This window comes from Battus philenor, unplaced genomic scaffold (genome assembly GCF_028537555.1).
Source record: "Battus philenor isolate CCGP_79_NKW_IND1 unplaced genomic scaffold, ilBatPhil1.0.hap1 SCAF_13, whole genome shotgun sequence".
NCBI lineage: Eukaryota > Metazoa > Arthropoda > Insecta > Lepidoptera > Papilionidae > Battus > Battus philenor.
Window position 1 is genome coordinate 7,344,018 of NW_027181675.1, and position 22,856 is coordinate 7,366,873.

Below are 22,856 nucleotides of genomic sequence, written 5' to 3' on the forward strand. Positions count from 1 at the left end.
GTATTCGCAGACGATACCTATATAGGCCGAGCATAAAACCCGCCGCCAAATGCTTGTGTCACTAGACTACAGTCGATAAACATTGCTGATAGTGAAATCGAAATGGACCTCTTTAAAAGTGCGGTGCTCTTCTTTTCGCGCAGAATTTCATCATCTACTCCCATCTCACTCAAGAACTGTTCAATTCCATGGGTTGATAAAGTATATTACCTATCCATCATTTTTGACAATATACTCGGTTTGAACTTTCACTGGCTCTGGGATTACCCGATCCAATTTTTTAAAATATCATCACGTCGATACCAGTCACCGTAATGTCAAGCACAGCAAGTCTCTAATTGTTTGTGGCAATATATGCAAACTGTTCCAATTAGTAAAATTCAAACACTAACTGTACCTTCTGGAGATCGTACAGTACAAAATTGAACATGGCCGTATATGGTTCACTGTATATACGAGTTACTGCCACGTGCCAGGCAAATTTATTACTATAAACGATAGAAGCGAGTTTCTTGCCGCTTGTCTCAAAGCAAATGCTTTCCGAAGTTGTGATAATGCTAGCTTTAAAAGTTCTCACGATAAATCTATAATAGCATTCGATTCGAGATTTGATCCTCTGGGACACCCATAAACAAGAATACTAAACGCGATTCGAGTGACAACCCAAGCCGAGGTCATTTCTCTGGGGTATTTCGACCAGTTATAGACAAGATGCGTCCGCCTAATCGGCATAAGAGCTTAAGGACCTCCTAGGTATACGGTGAGTTAGATGTGTTTCAAAGCAACGTTCCTAGAGCTAAGTTACCATAGATAAAAAGGGCTTAAGCGCGTTTGCCGCTTTTCCACCTTAATATTCAATGGAGTGATAAATGCTAATGAGCGAATAATTTTCATCCTTAAAGAAATTAACTCTAAAAATAATAATTACTTGATCAAAATTAAATATTACTATAGACAAAGTCACTGTTAGTCGTGTTTAAAGACACATTTTTGAATCCAGATAAAAAAAACTTACTAAACTTTTTTCTAAATATAAAAACATATTTATAAAAATATTTAGGTATTTCAGTTTAAAATTTGAAGTCAAATCAAATAACGAATTCAGATTCCACGTGAGTGGATTTATTTCCAAACAGAAAAGTTTTAAAACGTGACTCTTTCCTCGTGTCAATTAAAAGTTTGAATTTTAAAATTTCCCTGTCAATTAAAATTTTAGTGTAAAAGGAAAAAGAGTAGATATAGATACCGAAAAATGTTAAAAAAAACGACTTACAAATATTTTTAAAGCGCAGATTATTTTTTAATGTTTAATAGCAATTAATTAACTGTTCTTTTATTATAATCTCCTGACATTACCGTTTTGTTTCATGTTTTTGGTTTAGAATTACAATTTTTTATTTCCATAACAATGAAATTTTTAAATAGAATGATTATTAAAGTTAAAATTTATGATGATCATAATAAATGATCTCTGGCAAATGTTAAAATTTTAAAATTAATTCTTACCAGTGTATATTGAAATTGATGAAGATTATTGATAAATTATTGAATAATTAAACACGAGCTTCATAAGTTTTTAAATTTTAATGTACTCAAAATTAGTAAATTGAAATTTTTTAAATAACTTGAAAAATAAACGCAGAAGTAGCAACCCCCAAAATTATTTTCCGTTTTTGTAAAACGGAAACCGGCTCCTAAGTAAAGAATCTCAATGTTCCTAGATGAGTATTCCCGCTGCAGTCTAAACTTTAAACTGACTGTCCATATGGTATTTCCTTATTACAAACTACTTACTGAGATCGTATCAAAATGGGAGATGAACTTTTACAGGACATCGAGAATACTCAAACTCAAACACAGAAATCGCAAGTAGATTGGAGCCAATCAAATACCCCATCTTTTATTCCAAAAATTTGGGGCAGACTTTATTCAACAAAAGTATCTTTGAATGGTAAACATTGTTGGAAAGATACCAATGAAGAATATCCATCGTACTACGGTAAGAATATATAATTTCTTAAAAGCGTATCTTTATAAAGCATAATAAACTGCCTTCAAAAACTTTTTTAAATACATTTACCAATATCTTTTACTTTTAGATCTAGTACAGCCTGAATTTTCACTTGGAAGAGCTTTAAACTGTTCCTTTGTAATGAAAAAGGACATCATTAAGGAAATTATAGTTAAAAGTGTTAGTAAGCATCATTTCGTCATTAAGAGAAACTTACTGTAAGTATTTTTATTTGTAACCCGTTATTCTTAAAATAATAATCTACACATAAGCTGTAGTGCCCCGTTGATTAGTGACTGACATTATAACAAGTGACTAAAAATCGAAGATTGCGGGTTCAATTCACGTTTAGTGATTATTTCATAACATTGCCACTGCTCACACAGTAAAAGAAAACACCACAATGAGATCAACATTTCCAAGGTAAAAAATCTGAAAAATATGTAACATCCTCCATATTGGGCCCATATTGTGAAAATTTTAAGCTAACAGCAAATCCCCTGCAGGCTGGTTTTATGTCAACTGTTATTACTTTATAACTTAATATTTTCTGGGGTAGAGTAATTTTTTTTTGTAAATTAGATTCAATTAGAACAATTACTTTTCAGAGAACCTCTTAGCCCAGCTATATTAACAGATTTATCATTTAATGGTACATTTATCAATAGTAAACTAGTTGGGAAAGGCCTCAGTAGAGTGTTGGATGACAATGACAAGATTTCTGTAACCCACCCCAATGTAAAAAGTATGTATTTTTAATAAGTGAACTATGAACTTAAATTCTTAAATTCCAGTAATTAATACATATTTTTACTTTATTTCATTTGCAGTGTTCATTTATAAGGATTTGTTAAAAAATGAACAAGATGAAGTTCCTAAAGAAATATCAATGAAGTACTATATATCTAAGGTATTGGGTCAAGGAGCATGTGGTGTTGTAAAATTAGTTTATGAAAAGGTGAATATTATTTTTTAAGTTTTAATATTTGACAATATAGAATGAGTTTATGTGTACATATTGCTTTCAGACAAACTGCAAAAAATTTGCCATGAAAATAATTAAGAAAAGTAGATTAACAAATGGACAAATTAATAATCTCACTGACCCAAAAAAGATCATGAATGAAGTAACAATAATGAAAGCCCTAAGACATGTTAGTATCACCTAATGATATTTAAACTAAGTATTCATTTTTCTTTTTTTTTAATCAGCAGCAATTCATAAATTTAAACTTTGAAAGTATAATGTTTTATAAATGGTCATGCTGCTATTCAACTCTTGTAATTCAAGTTTTCCTTATCTGGTATAATACAACCATTTTAATAATTTCCACAGCCTTGTATTGTATCAACGGAAGAATTTTTTGACTCTAGAGACACAGTTTATATTGTCTTAGAATTAATGCAGGGAGGAGAGCTATTTGAACGAATCTCACAAAATGGACATCTGTCTGAACAGTTAACAAGATTTTATTTCAGACAAATAGTGCTTGCTGTTAAATACCTACACTCGCAAGGTATTACTCACAGAGATCTTAAAGTAAGTTATTGTTTGACATGATGACATTCTTCAAAATTATGTTCCTTTCGCTTACATCTATAATTTTAATTGCAGCCAGAAAATGTGCTCCTAGAAAGCAGGGAAGAAGAAACATTGGCGAAAATTACTGATTTTGGACTAAGCAAATTTGTTGGTGAAGATAGCTTTATGAAGACTATGTGTGGGACACCTCTGTACTTGGCACCAGAAGTGTTGCAAGCAAATGGACAAAGCTGTTATGGGCCCGATGTGGATGTGTGGAGCTTAGGAGTTATTTTCTTTGTTTGGTAAAATCAATATAATAAATAGTAAAATTGTTTTATTATTATTGTCATAATTAATATAACTTCTTTTATAGTCTTGTAGGGTATTTACCATTCTCCACTGAATACAAAGAGCTTTCTTTGAGAGATCAGATTTTAAGAGGACAATACAGGTTTTCACATAAACATTGGAAAAACATAAGTTTGCCGGCCAAACTGCTAATGAAGAGAATGCTTACTGTTAATGTTCAAAACAGAATTACACTTGACCAAATCCTCAACCATACTTGGATGCAGGTGCGATCTGTTCTTTACATAACTATTATTTATACACTATACTATATACTTATAGTAAGTTAAAAATGGAGATAATACATCAATCTTTATTTACTTTGGGATTATGCAAACTCATACATGTATCACTCTTCCAGGATCCAGTTGTTATTACTCGAATTGAAAGGCTGCTAATTCAGTCTACTCAGGTGAATGAATTTGGCAGATTGAATTTATCCCAAAATTGTGATGAAGAAAACAATAACTCAAATAAGGTTGCAGTTCTAAATGTTATGACAGGCAAAAGAACATTGAGCAACAGTTTCAGTTTATGTGAACCTATCCCAAAAAAACTGAGAATAGACAACTTTAATGTACATGGATTTCAAAATGATGATTCAAGTTCAACAAATAGTTTCTGTTCAGGCACGTAAGTCTACTTAATGTGAGATACCTTTGAGACAAAAAGTGTTAAATCATCATAAACACTTCTCTTGTTTAATATACCCGCCGACAGGTATTTTGTTATAAAATGCCATATTTTACACTGTGATTTTTAGTGATTTTAATTATTAATGCATATTTTATGTTTTCATTTGTTCATTCATAAATGTTGATGGAATAGATGTGTAAAATCAATGGCCTCAGTCATTAGTATTAATTAATAGTTTATAAGATAATTTTAATGACATTGTTAAAAAAAAAATTAATGTTTTCAATTATAAATATCTATTTGTGTTAAAGTGACATATGATATGGTAGACATGAACATGATTTAAATGATGTGATACCTTGCGTACCTCATACAATAGATGTTTGATTATATCTTTAGAACTTGGTCTCATGAATAAGATTTGTATGAAAAACCAGTCAAGCACTGCTGAGCAGAATTTTGTTTCAAATAGCAACAAGCCTATTGTAGTTGATAGGACAACTTTTGTAAAAGGTTTCCTTTATGTAAAAAAACTTGACTCTAATGAATCCATCATTGTACAATAAAGTTGAATGTTTATATAATAAAGAAGTGAATTACCTCAAAAACCAGAGACTGTGTCATACTTACTGTATGGTTGCTTGGATCCGTGATTGGTTAATGATTAATAAGAACAATAAAACGAAAATTTTGAAAAATAAATTAATTGTATTTTTTAATTTCATTCTGTGGATGACATAATTTACAAAATGAAACACCTTTAACTATTAGAAGAAATTTAAACAATTCAGTCTTTGACAATATACAACTCTTATTAAAATTAAATCGATTTAATTATTTAATATATTTGATTTAAAGATATAAAACTCGTTAAAATAATTTATGCCATCTCTTTAAAATAATGCATTATATTTATGCATGTCTGTATTGTTATAATAAGTTTAAATTCAAAATTGTTTTGTAAAATAAAACAGGATAACAAAAAGTATGAACAAATAAACATTATACATCTATTCATTTATAACAAGTTCTTGAGGTAATATTAATCAATTTGGGTGACAACAATATTTAACAACTCTGCATGTACTTAAGCATTGATAACATTTAGTTATTTAGGTAACATTATATATTGTTTACGGGGATGTGTTCTACGACTGCTAAATTCTAAACTTACTCGAAAGATACGTAAATAGCGAAAATTATTAAAATGACAATTGCTGAAATAAAGTTAAGGGTTTAAAATGACATGTATGTCCGGAGCCAATTCAATTTAAAATAAAATAAATCGAAAGCTTATGAAATATTTAATTTGCTTTTATTAAAGTAGGCAATTATAACCTGAATTAAAGTGATGCCATATAAGCACCTTACAATAATTTTTATATACTATCCCTCTCTACTGCATTCACACAGGCTCTTGACCATTCTGAATTGTCTAGTTAGTTGTACACATGCTATGCATTACGAATCAGTCTTTCTATTACATATTGCAATCAAATTACTATATAATTGTTACGATGACCACTTACACAGTGGTATTATATTTTTAACAATAATTAGTCATTTGACTGAGGAACATCTTATTCGATAGTGAAAGTTTACAGCTTTCACAGTTCTATCCCTTAACTTAAGACTGACATGTAACATGATTGACAGCCAGCTATTCTTCATTCATATTTTCTTCATTAGCTTGACTGTGTGAAGGCTCGCTGCTCTGTGCTTCTGCTTCTACAAAAGATGATATAAACAATTTTAATATATGTATGAAAAGTATTGACAAATCCGTGTCGTCCAGCCACCCTGATGAAAATGAGAAGAGCTAATTACATGCATTTCAAGCCTGAATTTACACTCACCAGCCTAATGTTTAAACTATTTTGGACGACACTGAAACAATGTGAAGATAGTATAAAAGAAATTAATAAAGATGTTTTCACTTTAACCACTCTGAATTCTGAAAAAGAGAACTAGAATTTAAAAAGAATAGATACCTGCGATAGCTCTGTCCACTTTTTGTTTATCCCTTACTATGTACTTCGTTGTTATCAAGAAGAACACGCCGCCTAAAACCTCCACGAAGCACGTCACGAACAGTGCGTACTGCAATGATCTAAACTGAACACTTTGACTAGGCGTCTCCATGTGTCCCGATCCTAACGATTTTTTTAAACTCTCCGATATCTGCAATGAAGATTTATATTATAACTTTGATTGTTATATTAAAACAGTTCACTACTACGTTTAACTTCGATTTTTGCAAATTCTGATTTACACAGGAACTTTATACATATTTTTGTAACGAATAATATTTTTCTTAATTCTAATAGTATAACACTTACCACGCCTACTAAGTAGGGACTGCCGGCGTCGCCCAACATATGTGATATAAGAATTTGGAAGGCTTCCGCGGTAGAACGTCGTGGAGGAATAACCACGTACTGGAAAAGTAATTAAAAATATATTTATAATACAAAGTTTCAATATAATTGCATCTCAAGTATGTAGACTTATAAAAAATATATATTAAATCGCAAATCGTGTTACTTTATTGGTTATAGACAAAAGCGCCATCTATTAGTAGTTTTAATTTACATTTAACATTATGATAACTCCATCTATGCTATAAACTGTGGTTTTTATTAATACCGATAGATGTCGCTAATAAATAAAAAGAAATCAGTCACCACGCTACAGAGCTATATTTAAAATTATTCCAATGAATTATTACTACATATTATGAAGTTTTTTTTATTTACTGATAATAGGCAACGTACTCATGAGTGACTGACTTCGTAAATGTAACGAAAATGAAGTATGAAAAACATGCTAAGTATATACTAGAGTTCATAAAAGATCATGCGGAAAGACTAATGCAATACCAGCACCATTTTAATACCATAAAGTGAAGCGTAGCCGTCGAGCGTTTTCTTTTTTTACTTTATAGCGTAGTTAAACACCTCTATAGGTTTAAGTATAGTAATTAGTTTACAAAAATACTTGGAAAAATATAGTATAATATTGAAATTTTTCAACAGATACGATTTAAGCCAAAAGTTCCCAAAGTGGTCCAGGTGGCCCACAGCGGGTACACGAGACAACAGTTGTCTACGTTGGCGTAGCAAAAAAATGGAATATCACAATTCGAAGCGGTGATCCATGAATATTTATCTACTTTCGACAGTGAAGAAATAAAATATTGCTTTGGCTTCAACTATCAATGTTTGCAAATTATTTTTTAGGAAGCTCAGCGAATGTTACTTGTAAAAACTATATTCAGTACCTACGGGGGTCCACCGGAACCAGTTTAATTTTTGAAATGGTTTATCAGAAAAAAAAAATTGGGAAACTCTGACTAAACATTAATTTCGCTCAAAAATAAACTAAAGAAAAACACTCGAAAACTAGGTTTGTGACTCTTACCAGCGACATATCGGCAACTATTGCCCAGTTGAGATTCAAAGCGACTTCGCCAACGAACATGAAGACGAAAGGCGCGTAGAAATAGTTCTGCGTGAGGAGCATTCCTAGCGCCATGGCCGGCGCAGACACGAGCAGACCAGCGCCGCAAATGACGGCGTGAGCGCGAGGGAAGCGCTTTATGAGCGCCGCGCCCAGCCAAGCGCCCATCGGCACCCCGACCAGTCCAGACGCCATCGTGATCCCGCCGAAGATTAGCGAAACCCTTCGTGCAAGATCGCTCAGTCAACACATGCTGTCACGCGTCGGCAGTCGCAGATGACGACCCATCCATGTGGCTTAACAACAACTAACACCCCGGTATACATAAACTGCTTCGTTACTGCATTAAACTATCTATACTATCAGTTCTACCTGTATTATCGGCGATCATGTATTTATTCATATTATTACCTACATAATATCATTTAAAATCACTACTTGTGTACATCATGACAAAAATGCTAAAAAAGCCCAATTTTATACAAACTAGTATCGAATAGAACTCCCCAATAAGATATCTTTCTACTATAAACTACAAGAGTGCAAACTCGCCCCTTTCCGAGAAATGCCTACAACAAACTCAGATTTTTTTTGGACACGTCATGCATCATACTATGATGTCTAATATATTGATTTACCGAGTGGCAAAGTTTTTGAACCTCGGTGCAAGTTGCTATTAAGCCATAATAAATAACTTAAAATTAAATATAATGCGATATTAGCAATGGTCGTACAGTGTTTAGTGCATTCATGCTACGCGACTAGCTTTATCTGTATCAGGCATGACATGATTAACAATGATATGTGAAACATTCTTTCGTCAGTACAGTCATGAGTACGGATCTAATAACTGCCATTGGAATAATTTTCGAGCTCCGTAATGCGGTGGCGACTGTTGCTCACCAGCACGACGTCGGCGACGATCGACCACGTAAGGTTGAGTGTGAGCATGCCGAGAAACATTAGCAGGTAAGTGAGGACGGCGTGTGCCGAGACGGTGATGAGGGCGAGGTACACGAGCGGCGCAGAGGCGAGGAGAGCCAGGCCGCAGATGAGGGGGTCGCAGTGCTGGACTCTGGTACGTAGCCGCTGGGCCAAGGCGGCGCCCAACGGCACTCCAACCGCACCCGCCAACATCCCGACTATGCCGAACTTGTACGACACGCTGCCATACCAAATCCATAATTATTTCATCATGTCTCATCTAAACGACACCGTTGTCCGTCTCATCTTAAGTATTATTCATAAATGCATACATTCATCACGTCGGACTAGTAAATATGTGGCGTGTTTAAAACAATCCTTGACATCTTTTCTACGGCAGATTGATGGTGTTCGTCTCGACGAATTCGGTAATTCTTGGGTATTACATGTTACGCATTAAAAATATAACACGTCGTATTACATATATATTAGTGGTACCACTGCAACGACTATTAATTCAATAATTAACTAAATTATTTAGATGTATTTAACCCTAAAGAAGTGTAATATTATGGATTGTACATCACATTTATTATACATTAAAAGCACAAATAAATGTGATGCACAAATTTAACGAAAATGTCTTTATGATAAAAATTGTATTTATATAAGAAAATAAAATTGTTTTCATCAATATAAAAAACATGCTTATGTCATGATTTTTTAACACCTATGGTTATTTATAATGTGTATTAGGTATGTTTTGTTGTTACTTATTTACTATTTATATTTTGAACACGTATACACCAAATTGAATAGGAAATATTTATAACTGACTTTGCACTGATTATTACACTCATCACAAATATTCAGATTGCTTGCGTATGTTCATTTAAAGTACATTTATTTAACGATTGTAGAATAGTTGACACGCAAGCTATAAAAATTGTTAGTGGGAACGCAAAAACATAATTGGAGAACTCAATCAAAGTTACAAGAACCAAGAGCGACCAAAGGAGCAAGAGCATATATTTATTTAATTGTTAAAACTAATTACATTAGTTTAGCTTTTGTGTTGACTACATTAGTTTACAGCTGTTATCCAATATTGCAAAAAAATATAACTCTTCTGTAATTTCATATTTTCCTTGTTTTTTATAAGGAAAGTTACCGGGCTTATTCCCACCAAACGAAGTTTGTAAACTCAAGATATAAATTCAGTTATAAAATGTATGTTTGTTTTTTTAGTTATTATCTATGACTTACAAAAAAGTGTAAATAAATAAATAAATATGTTTTTACACTCAATTTACTAGTGGAACTCACCTTTCTTTGGTAATTTCGACACCGGGCTGCAGATTGAGTCCGAGGAAAATAAATTGTGGACCCCACCATGCGAGCGCGCCAGTCACAAACGCGACGCAAGTGAAGGCGAACGTGGACAGCATGAATGATGGACTGCAATGCAAGCATAAAAATCATACCTTTTATTATAAAATATTTGAAATACATAGAAGTCTGACCTCGTAATTAAATAAAAACTTTTTTTTAGTGTTTTTTAAATAGAACTTCAAATTGCTTACAGGGATAGCGTTATATTTTTGTTTAACAAGTGGATTGGTGTCACCGGGTTTCAGGTACAGTCCTACAGAAACCGCTGTAGCTGTTTCAGTATGCGCGTAGCGAGACGGAGAGAAGATCGGTTACTTCTATGCGTCAGTCCGCCGCCAACGTTTGCGATGGCAGTCATAATATTTTTTTCTTGGGCCCCACGTTACCGTGCTTCATTAAGGAGCAGTACAAAGGTTTCGGTAGCAATACTGCAAAGCGCTAGTGGCGCCTCTCTCAAACCTCTCTAAAGTCAGGTCGGCACAATCATGCGCCATACTAAGCGACTCGCGGTCCACCCTGCAAACAATCGCCATATCTGACCCCCTCCATCCCTTAGCGTTAAATGTACAAGAGAATATCGTAAAAGCGAGAGAAAATGGGAAAGATGTAAGTCTTTATTGGGTAAAAGCGCACGCAGGGACGGAGAGGAATGAGAGAGCGGATCAACTGGCCAAGGACGCGACCCTGAAGTGCAAAAGAAGACCGGACTACGAGGAATGCCCCATCTCATTCGTCAAGCAACAGCTCAGGCTGGGAACGCTTGACGAATGGAATAAGAGGTATATGGAAGGCACGACGGCATCCACAACGCGGAAATTCTTCCCGGACGCCGTCACAGCCTATCGTGTGCTCCGCAGTATCCAGGTGGACGCGGTTTTGGTCCAGCTTTTCACGGAGCACGGGGGTTTCTCCGAGTACCTTCACCAGTTTTAGCTCAAGGAGGACCCCTCGTGAACCGGGGGTGGAGCAGGAGGACGCCAGGTCGACTCCGAATACCAGATAGGCATGAAGATCTGCGAGGAGTTAATAGCCTCGCTAATTTAAAAAAAGGGAATAAGTGTAAACAATAAAATAGCAAAATAAAAATGAAAAGTATATAGAACAAAATGTTTAAAAAATAAAATAAAGAAGTGTAAAACTGAGGAATGAATGATATCGTGATATGAAATAGAAAGGTAGAAGAAATGTGGAATGAAATATGAAGTACCAGAGATTATAAGAAGAATGCAAGAGCGCAAAAAAAAGTAATATGAAAAAAAAATTAAAATGACCCTGTCCTTCCCAAAGATAGGGGTACGAGAAGCCCCCAGTGGCGAGGGCCATAAATATTAAAATAACCTCTTTAAAGGGATTAAACTCGAAAACCTCGGATTGTGCCATTGTATTGCTTTTATCGAATTCCGAGACCGCCAGTCAGCCAGGTTGGCGCTCTATCGAATAACTGGACGCAAGAGTTTCTGAGAGGATACAAAAAGCGTACTAAAAGACTGAATCTATCAGTTGCTCTTTATCATCATCATCACCATTTCAATCGCAGGACGTAGACCTCCCTCCAAGATATCCAACGGGACCGGTTGTAATCAGCCATGGAACGTCTACTGTCGATCTTAAGAAGGTTATACACCTTGTGGGTTGATCTCTTACATTGTGTTTGCCGATCCGTGGTCTCCACTCCAAAATTTTAAGGTCTCCTTTCGTTTGTTTTCTGAGCTTATCCGATTACAATTATTTAATTAAAGACTAGATTAATGAAAAGGCTTTCAACAGAATCGCGAACATTACTAGTTTTTTTATGTTACGTTATAAATAAATAAAAATAATAAACTACAATAACAGAACTAGAAACACCATGCAAAAGTGGCAATAGAATGAAATAACAAATACAAAACAAACTATTTAATAATTTATCTATGTTAAAATCGATTAAAAAAAATCGTATGATTTCATCACATGAATAGCACCAATTAGCGAACACAACAAGTGTACAATTACTTTGGGATCCGGGTTAACAAGGAAATTGTTGTTATTTATTACCATTAACGTCATCCACCCACATCATAGACGAAGCTCATTAGACAATATTAAATAATGTGAAAAATACGATGAACGTGTGTCAAATATGCCTGTTTATTGGGAATTTTAATAAATAGTTTGTAAAAGGCACTATTTATGTCTTTAATAAGTTAAAAATGTAAGTGCAAGAGACTACCATATCCTTCGAAAGAATTTTTTTTATTTCTTCTAACGCTCTTCATGCATTATGTACACACCTCTATAATCCAAACATAATTTTAAAAAAATGCTGGATGGTGGCCGGTCTTATTGCAAATCTATGAGGTAGGTCTATATCATTGGATGTCCTACGGCTGAAATAATTACAATTATAAATAAATATTTAATGCCACCACTGGAAACAATTTGAATTTCTATTTCAAAACAAAAGTGCGTTCGTGCGTATCATAAAGTTAACTAGTAGAGAATGCCATTAAACGTTATATTCACCTTTTTGTAAATTTACGTGCGAAAACTAAACTAAAAAAATACATATTATGGTTAAACTAAACATTTGGAAGGTACAATGCTAGTAAAATTTAATTTAATAAGATTTAATTTTACGTATATAACTTTTTCGTCACTCACTTTTTTATAAGTGCTCTGAGATCATCTCTGTACGAGGTCGGTTTCATCGTGCTTTCCTCTGCATGGCCCCTCTCAGGGTCCTGCATCACCCAGGTTATTAGTATAACCGCCACCGCGCCGAGGAACGGAGTCACGCGAAGTCCCCAGCGCCAATTCCCCGCAGCTGCTCCAGCCACCGACCCCACTATGTACCCCAACCCACTGAAATCAAATATTATATAATGAAACAACAGCTCATTTTTTTACCATAAGTTTTTCTCAATCTTATCGTGTTATTATAGTAACTTATACAATACGGGAGGCCTATGTCTATGTCTTGCAGTTGACGTCTAGCGGCTGACGTAATGAGGCAAGAAAACATCATGATATTTATTTTTATAACTGCCTAGACTTCGTACTGATAGTACAAAAATAAATTTTCTATTTCCTACACCGCAAGAATTTAGCGATATAATAATAATTTTTGCATATTTGTTGTTATTTGTTGGATGACATCCTAACACAGCTTTTTCGTCCTTATTGATGTCAAATGTTTATCAGATATTTAATTTTATCATGCAGTTTAACATAGAATTTTTCCAATAGAAGAAATCATAAAATACTATAATTGTAAACAATCAAAAAGAACAACAAAGAATAAATATCATAAAGTTAAGCACATTTGTAGTAAAAGCCTGAAGACATCTGGCTATTAAAATATTTTCTTATGTTCACACAGCCCGTAAGTTAATTAGTGGGAAAGTAACGGGGTTAACTTAATTAAGAGAAAAAATTCTGTCTTTGTTTCTAATTTGCTGTTAGAATCTGTTCCGGTTTATTAAAACTACAAATCAATTGGATATAAAAATGCCATGACGTGCCATCCTTAAACTCGTCTTATATCTCATTAGACTATACACATAATCTTGAGTCATCTGTTTTGATTCTCCTAACGCTACGGCGGTATGAGTGATGTCACTGTTATACATGATTCCGTCCCATCTTTATAAACGTTATACACTTTTTGTAATACGTATTTTTTTATCTGTGTACAATCAGATACACCGAAGGTCGCCAGATATAAACGTGGAGAGGTAGCTGAAGCAAAATAAAAACCTTTAATAAAGATTGCCGTTCTTGACACTGTTACAAAAAGAATTTTATTATATAAACACTTCGAGATAACTTAAATTTTCTCTTATCAAAGCTACTGCACGGGCGAAATTTTTTTATTCCAGGTTTTTTTAAAACTTTGTACAATATCGTGATTTTGACATTGTTGTATTTCTACAACAAATAGCAACGACGTTGGAAGAAGGTGGATGCAGGCGTGCTGCCAAGCGGTTGCAAAGATTGCAAATGTATGATAGGACGACCTATATCCAGGGAAATGTCGCAACTTAAACGTATAATATCGTATATAGTTTATTACACGTATTAAAAATCTTATAACCTTCAAATGACTGATAAACGATATCTTAGACACTTCACTATAGATCAAGCACAAAATAACTTGATTAGCAATGATTACTGTACTATAAAAACAATTAAATGGTTCATGAGGCCGACTGAAATGCGTTAACCAAAAATATATCTTATTACTTAATGAACGAATTACCTTAAATTAAAATATATGGCAAGAACACGAATTAGTTAAACAAACTACTTGTTCTAATTAGGCAAACATGATATACTTTTGTATACCTTGAGTAACATCTATAACATATTTCTGTGCTAATGAGATGACTCACGACGGAACGAACTCAAAAACAATGTTACGAAACTTTCGTCTCCATACGCTGGGTCATTTTGTCACGGATTAGCTGTTTTGTCGCTGACAGATTGTATGGCTATGAAGGGAAGGCTCTGTACATAAATCTCTTCACAGTAAGTAGACGGCCTTCAGTAACCTCTTCTTAAGCTACTTGTATATTACATAACATCATCATCACTCTCATTTCAGCCGTAGAACATCAACTGCGTTAATTGGGGCTGTCCATAGATTTCCAAAGAGGTTTTCCGACGACCTTAATATGGTGGTGTATCCACAGTGGTCCCCTTTCCAGAACCTTAAGGCCGGCCACTTCAACGTGCCAATACCTTCGTTCGTCTACGAATCTCTTCAATGCTGGTTCGATCTCTTTGAGAAAACCCCTAATATATCATGGATCGTATATTACATATTCTGCTGCGGCATTACGTATAAAACGCATGACGTATGTCATCACGTGAGCGCCTCCCCGTCTGTGCGTACATTGATAGTGGGCGTGCAGACACAATATAGAAAAACCTAAATAAGAACCGTTATGACCTCAGTGTCGATAATAATATTTACTGTGATAACCATTTGATATAAATAAATGATATACTTACACATGTTTTGGTAAAAGATGATTAATAACAAAAATTACCTCGATTCTCTTTACTAATTTTGTATTCACTAAAATCTTAAACATACATAAACCGTACACCGGTATCTTAGTATTGGGCTCTTATGTATTACAATAAAGTTATAAATATATTTATATATAGGGTACCTTCCAACAGGAATGGCGAAATAGAAGAAGGCCAGCATCTTGGAGCGCACATTCCCGACGAAGAGATCGCTAATAATGGTAGGGGCGATGGTCGAGTAGGAAGCTTCGCCGATGCCCACCAGCCCTCGAAACAACGCGAACATTGCAAAATTCTGCAGGGAAAGATAAACGAATCTGTTAATAAATCTTAATCATCATAATCATGACAGCCGGTAGCCCATAGCAAGGCATAGGCCTCTCCCATAGATCATCACGATGACCCATCTCAATGAATGTAAATAAAATTTTGATTGTTTGATTACTTTATATTTTACATTAATATACATACATAATTTAAAATTTATTTCGTTATAGAGAGAATCAAAAAACATTTTTTTTTTATTTTAACATGCTCCAACATTCTTGTTGCAATAATTGTCGAACTCAAAGAATTCGTAATGACGTATGTGATATAAAACGTCTCAGTGCCAAAGTAAAAACAAAATGTATTTATATATTTTGTCGAAGAACGCATCATCAATTAATTATATTAATTTACAGGAAATTGAAATTATTAATTATTAAATATTTTATGCCGGACATCATATTGTATACTACTCAATATGACAAATATGTCAAATATGACATTATAGGAAAGTTGTGACTACATTCTGAATATTCGAGAACATCATATGACACACGTTTCATAATTTTTTTGTTATTGTAATTGGAATTATATAATTAGTGCGATAATCATTATTAACTTCGACTATGATTTTAATTATAATATTGATTCTTGATAAAAGTCTGTTTACAGTTTTGTGTTTGTTAATAATAAGTTATATATTTAAGTTCACGGACCCTTCCGCTCCGTGAACTCAGCTTCGATGAAGCTGTAAAAGCCCTTGAGTTAACAGCAACTACATCAACAGAGAATAAGTAGGAATATAGTGCTAGTCTACAGGTGATTAATTAGTTATAGATGAAAAAATTTTAAGGTGGTGAATGTGCAATTTATTTTTAGTACAATTCTTAAAAACTTTGACGCCTCTTTACAAGTGATCTCTCAAGTACGTCACATTAATTTATTTTTTCTGTTGAAATGTTAAACCAATATATTCTAGCAGTCCAAAGTCTTTAGGGACAGAGAGACAGAGTAAATAATAATTCATTTAAATAAATGTAATTAGAATTTTAAAAACCCTTATATATTATCATTAGAATATTTATTATTTTTAAAGTTTTGATTTTTAGATAAAAAAAAAAAACATTAATTGACAGCAATTCAGCTATACATTCACCCTGGAAGCTTTTACACCAACAACCAATCACCCTATGTAATAGATATAAATAATGGTTAATGAAAGTTATACGATATATTAAATGTTATTAGAATATCAGTTATTAACTTGTTTAGTAAATTAACTGTTTAAATAAAAGAAAAGTAATATCTTAATGACACTCGATTTGGTAATAGTCGAAGTACATTTGAATTTGTGCTTACCGAAATAAAAGAACCAACAAACGTCGTGATGCTCCATAAGGCGACACCCGCTGCGATGATTATCCGCCTTGAATATCTATCACCGAGATATCCGAAAATGGGGGCGAAAACCATGTAGGCGACAACGAATGCTGTTTGCAAAAAACCGGCGCTGTCGTCGCCTATGTGGAATTCGTTTTTCACATCCCCTAGCACACCTGCAAAAAAGTCAACATTTTAGAAACATCATGTTACTTATATGTTGCGAGACCCTAGTCGTTGCGACACGACAAGGTATTTAATATAAATATTCTTTATAAGAGAATCCAGAAATACATCATAGAAAACTAAAAATAAATAATTTACTGTAGGAAAAACATTAAAGGCCACATTCGTTAACAACATTACGAGACTGCGATCGGAAAACATGACGCGATTAAGGATGTAGACTTCAAAAATCTTTATATAGAATTCATAGGGAAGTGAAGGGAATTCCAGTTAAATTAATTATATGTCCTGTTTATTGTTTAATATATCTTTTTTTAATTTTAGTGTAATTTTTAAATTTAATGCAATAACCGTCCCCGCCGACTTCGCCAACTTGATGAATGCTCCCTCAAACTCCTTGCAGATGGAATTTCGTAAAACTGACTATTTCTTGGCGAAAGAAATATTCCTACCAAGTTTCAAGTCTCTAAGCCATTCTACATGATATCGTGATGAGTCAGTACACAAGTGGATATCGTTTATGAATATAGAAAACGCATATTTAATAACAATAATATCAATAGTAATACTGGTTATTTGCTCGAAAATCTATATTTCTCAATAAAAATATATAATTAATGTTCAAAACTAAAAACAAATTTACTGCAAACATACGAATACTACACCTCGTGTTGACCTCAAAGAGGTGATTGATCTCACATTCGGAAAGGCGGGAACAGTGTAACCGGAACAAGAAATTGATCGCCACTTTTTTATTGTCTTTGTGAATAAACGTCTAAAATCTAGACGCTTATTAATATGTAATACGTAATAATAAATTCCGGTGTGTTTGCACAAATATTAATTTTAATTAAAAAATAATTTACTATTAAGAGTCATATAAAGTAGTCGAATTGACTAAGAATCATTCGAATAATTTTGCATAGGCAGCTAAAATTATTAAATAACACGTTAAATTTTCACGTAAAGTTAATATGAAACATTAAATTAACACAGGAAGCGGATATTGTAGAGTTGTTAAGAGGTTTTTTTTTTATATTTGCAATGGTTATCTCCATATATCAGTAGCCAGTTTATCCAAAGTGATAATGTCGTACTTTATAGAGAATTATTACCTGCAAATATTGCAAGCGAAGCATAAGGGTGTGGTTAGCACCTACGCGACGACGAACGTCCGATAAGAGTACTGGTACTAAGATATGTGTTAACAACTAAAACTTGGCAGATACGAATTATTGCGAAATTCAACATACCTACAACGACGACAGTGTTACACTACTCAAAATAATTTTTCACGATCTCACCCATGTTATAAAATTAATTATTTTAAAATTATTTTGATCATCTGTAATAATTCACATTATAACAGAAAGTAAATAAAAATGTTGTCATATTCGTTTGCTTGTGAAATAAAAAAAAATACGTAATTACTTATCGTACAAATTTGTTTATCTGCTCTTTTAATTATTTTATTTATAAATAATACAAGACATTTTTGGTAAAGGTTAAAATCTATACTTATTTCTTGTAATTAATAAAGAAAGTAATATAATCTGTTTTACATTGCAGTAAACACTATGTGTAAAATTTTCTGAGTTTTTCTCACGCGTATACTAATATGTTATTAGTATACGCGACTATAATAATAATCTCCTGTATTTGTTCTTTATAACACGACATCGTTTTGACAGCAGCATAAATCATTCCTTTATGGTGCGTCCCCTACTGTTTGGCACAGTCATTGTTGGAGTCCCGTGTCTGGTGAATGTTTCTATAACATTGCTTCTTTAACAAAAGCATTGATTTTGATTGTTTTTTACACTACGATTACTTTTAATTCGATGTACAATCAAAAATATGTGCAAATACATTCTTGACTATAATGAAAAACGGTATTAAAAATAGGTACTGTTGATACAGCTCGTACCAGAACAAAATTTATATTTAAATAACTCCTGCGAAAAAACGTACGTTGAGGAGTTTATCTTGTTTACAAAGTAAATGCGGTAAAGAATATTTTTCCATAAATACTTTGCAGAGTAGTTCCCAAGTAATATGAATTGCGATAGCACTCAAATATTCAGCCCTTTAATAAATTTGCAACTTCCTAAAACATAACTTTCTGCCAAATTAGTCAGTGAAAGGGCCATGGAGAGGGCTATGTTCGTGGTTTCTCTACTGGGTCGAATCAGAAACGAGGAGATTCATAGACGAACGATAGTTAGCGCCATAGCCCATCAGATTGACAAGTGCGGGTTGGCGACATAACGCGTAGAACAGACGGCCGAGGTGGATATGGCTTAAGGTTGTGGAGTGGAGACCACGAACCGGCGAGCGCGGAAGGACAAGCAAGGACATCCGCCAACAAAGCAAATAAACGACCTTGTTATTAAGGTCGTCAGAAGATATTGAATACAGGTCTATACCTACCGGCCCTACTGGAAGGCAAGTTCAACGGTAGACATCCTATAGCTGAAATAGATTACCGGAAATTACATAGTTTTATTGTTAATATCTTAAAAAAGAAGGTTTAAACAAAAAGTAATCCATTAAGCTTCATACTACAAACTTCAAATATTAAAAATATATTTTAAAAAGCTCGAACAAAAATAACGTTAAGTGTCATGTTAAATAGTGATATGTTTCCAATTTTTTTTTACACTACATTTAACTAGAAATACGAGAGTTACAATTTCACGCACAAAACGTTGACCGTTCGTGTTATTGGCTGTCAACAAACATCGTACATTCTTGTAACCATGGTGAAAATTTTTGTACTTACTATTTATACAACTTATTACTTTTTTATACCAAAGCTTATAACTATAAAGGAGAAAGCGGCAAACTATTATAGAGAATACTTCAAGCATTCACCTGTCGATAACAAAGTGCCAATAGAAAGCATGTTCACTGATAAAATACTTGATTAACTTTCTTACATTCGATAAGGACTTATCACATTGACGTATGTAAGATTTAGGACCCTTAGTTCTTTATTGTTTACTTATTAATATAAATGTTCATAATTATGAGTTTATGAGTATATAAGTTGTTTACTCACTGTAATAAATTAACAGTAAAATAAATTCAGAATTTAGAAGAATAAAATTCATACTCTGTTTCATTTAAAGAACGTAAGTATATTCTTATTCTTTTGCAAGCTATGGTCGCCTACAAGAGTAGCAAAATTTTTACTAAGTTTTACTATAGATAAAGACGCTTATTTCTCTTTTTAATATATCATGTTGTATATAACATATCTTTCTTCAAATAAAATAATTAAAAAAAACAGGAACATTGGTAATGAGAACATATAACAAAAAGCAATGTAAAATAAATACATCGTGAAATAGAAATAGGTCAGTGGAGGTTATTATGCCTAGTTCATCTACATCTTTCGTCTGAAGATTTAATAATTATATTCGGAATCGCGAGACTTTTGACCGATATAAAAGTACCAGCAGATGACTTCATGTTTAAAATTTAAATAGATTATAGCTCTATCGAACGTGAAACGACCTTCGCTTTGCATTGTATGACGTCTCTAAAATAAGTATTGCACGACGCGAGTTGACACGCCGCTACGTCATAAGCGGGAATGTTGCCAGCACTGAACTATTAGTTTTTACTTATCACGTATATTATATTAATAAAAACATTCTTTTAAATATACTTATTAAAGCAATTTTTGTAAATTAAGTTTCATCTCTTAGTTTAATAGTTAGTTTAATCTTTTATTTTAGCACTCAGCAGCTGTTCAGTTTATTGATATTTATTACATATTTCTTTGAATTTATAAAACGTCAAGCAACACTGCGACGTGTAGTTGTGCCAACGTAGCGTGCAATGCAGCGAAGCGTGTTGGCAGCGCCTCACGTTAGCGATAGCGCGCCCGTAGGTCGTGAACATCACGCCATCTGTACGGACCAATAGCGAGCGCGCTTTTCGACGCCAAACATTGAACACGGGTTTGGACTCGGCGCTTTAGAATGGTTTTTTTCTCATCTTTCTGACGAAATTTGCCTACTTGTTATATTTATTATATAACTGTAAACTGCTTACCGCGAAATATTTCAAGACTTTTCGACTAGGTAAACGTAAGCCATTATATCTAAAACTTGACAGGATCATTTGTAGTAATCCAGACGATGTCAACATTAGGTAAAAATAATACTTATAGAGTATGTTTATATGTCAAGGAGAATGAAAAGATAGTAGTATTAAAAATAAACGTGAACAGAAAAATAGAGGGTTTCAAACGATTACCCTCGTGACCACGCCGTAAGGGGAGCCTGAATGTTCATTACAAGGGGTCAAATGAAATTGGATTCACAGCATGTGATTAGCAATGGGGCTTCCGAAGTAACAACGCAATTCTCCCTTCGAAAAGACTTTTCATTTCCGTCGGAAATTTCCGTTAAGAGTGCATAATACGTATTTCATTCCGGGGATTACAATAAAAAGAAAAGTAACAACCCACAAGTTTTGAGTGATATAAACAGTTAGTTATCGGTAAAAAGCAACGATATTATACATACGAAATTAAACATATATAACCAGAATTGATGGTATATAAATTAATTTTTTGTAAATAAATTACCTAATTGACTATCTTATTCTTAAATGCTCATTAACTAAATTTTCTGGACTATCTCAGACACAAAAGTTATAGTAATTAAGACGAATGAAACTGAAGATTGATGTACCAAATTTTTGAAGAGCGCCTATTTTTCCGAAACTTTATAGCGATTATTATTTATGTACTTACACATTCGTTTAATAAACAAAATAATTGCATATTTTTCGTTTTCATACACTGTATTTTCCAGTTTATGCATGTATTCGAAAATCATTTACATCAGAAAAAATAATAAAACTTTATAACAACTGCATACATGTGTGTGTTTAATGTGTAAACTGGTTGTTAATTATTAAAAGTATAAATATATATACCTCCTTTATAATTCGTGAATACCAATTTAACCTTATTTATGCACGTTCGTTCGTTTATCGGTATTCGTATTTATGTGATCAAATCTGTAATTGGATGCAATTGTTAAAGACAATTGTGAAATTACAAGTGTGGAAATTTGTATTTCTACGTCGGGTTAAGGTTAAACTTGACGTTGCATTGTTTCCATTCTGAACGCCTGTGTAGCGTGAATAAATCTCATTTAAAATAGGCCAAAATAAAAATGAATCGAAACGTGTGGAGGCCTTTACTCCAATAGTATGTAATATAATACATGGTTCAACGCTAAAAGTTTTCTAGTTGACTTTGTAGATTATTGACAATTAATACTTGTCGCTATCTCCAGAAATCAATTAATTATTTTAAATTAAAAAGTAATTTTCATCTCTAAGTATATCAAAGTTATACTTCGTCATTAACATTTTGCTTATATTGTGTACGTAATGGATCGCACAAAATAAACAAATACACATAAGGTGCAACCGATTGCAGTGTACAGACCAATACCTAGAATTCGAGGTGGCTTACAATTTCTGCTTTCACAAAGTGTAAGGAAATACGTTTCTAAGAAAGCAATGTATGTGACAAAGGTGAATATTTCATTGAAAGCAACCAACAATAAATGAAGACAGTATATTTCATAATTACATTTACGTATTGCGTACGCTAACATTTTAAATATTATCTTTAAAAATCTTTGGGGTATTCCTAATAAAAAACCACGACGGTGTTAGTCTGACGTC

The 22,856-nt window shown here is 33.3% G+C and overlaps 2 protein-coding genes across 4 annotated transcripts in view; one reads left to right on the forward strand and one right to left on the reverse strand.

The window, feature by feature from the left end:
* The first annotated feature begins 1,689 nt into the window (after positions 1 to 1,689).
* On the forward strand, positions 1,690 to 5,197 carry LOC137933204 (ovarian-specific serine/threonine-protein kinase Lok-like). The gene is made up of 9 exons (XM_068777046.1): positions 1,690 to 1,999; positions 2,100 to 2,229; positions 2,620 to 2,756; positions 2,842 to 2,969; positions 3,040 to 3,165; positions 3,348 to 3,551; positions 3,627 to 3,838; positions 3,910 to 4,111; positions 4,246 to 5,197. Exons 1-9 carry the CDS (start codon positions 1,810 to 1,812, stop codon positions 4,519 to 4,521), a joined length of 1,605 nt encoding a protein of 534 aa, XP_068633147.1. The 5' UTR covers positions 1,690 to 1,809; the 3' UTR covers positions 4,522 to 5,197.
* Positions 5,198 to 5,282: 85 nt separating this feature from the next.
* spin (Protein spinster) overlaps positions 5,283 to 22,856 on the reverse strand; it is a 36,423-nt gene continuing 18,849 nt past the window's right edge. Inside the window, exons 2-10 of one of the 3 annotated variants that reach the window (XM_068777050.1) lie at positions 16,935 to 17,131; positions 15,452 to 15,603; positions 12,936 to 13,136; positions 10,230 to 10,361; positions 8,883 to 9,144; positions 6,860 to 6,958; positions 6,512 to 6,701; positions 6,377 to 6,407; positions 5,283 to 6,248 (exon numbers count right to left, since the gene is read on the reverse strand). In XM_068777050.1, the coding sequence (XP_068633151.1) occupies positions 6,388 to 6,407; positions 6,512 to 6,701; positions 6,860 to 6,958; positions 8,883 to 9,144; positions 10,230 to 10,361; positions 12,936 to 13,136; positions 15,452 to 15,603; positions 16,935 to 17,131 (1,253 nt within the window). In that variant the 3' untranslated portion in view covers positions 5,283 to 6,248; positions 6,377 to 6,387. Of the gene's footprint in view, positions 6,249 to 6,376; positions 6,408 to 6,511; positions 6,702 to 6,859; positions 6,959 to 7,940; positions 8,203 to 8,882; positions 9,145 to 10,229; positions 10,362 to 12,935; positions 13,137 to 15,451; positions 15,604 to 16,934; positions 17,132 to 22,856 lie in introns of all 3 variants that reach the window. The other 2 variants (XM_068777048.1, XM_068777047.1) reach the window with 2 other exon arrangements.

Bases quoted from the DNA above. Each gene is read 5' to 3' on its own strand.
- LOC137933204 (XM_068777046.1), top strand. From the start codon at position 1,810: ATGGGAGATGAACTTTTACAGGACATCGAGAATACTCAAACTCAAACA. The intron at 2,230-2,619 runs GTAAGTATTTTT...ATTACTTTTCAG, and splicing joins GTCATTAAGAGAAACTTACT to AGAACCTCTTAGCCCAGCTA. The intron at 2,970-3,039 runs GTGAATATTATT...TATTGCTTTCAG, and splicing joins TAAAATTAGTTTATGAAAAG to ACAAACTGCAAAAAATTTGC.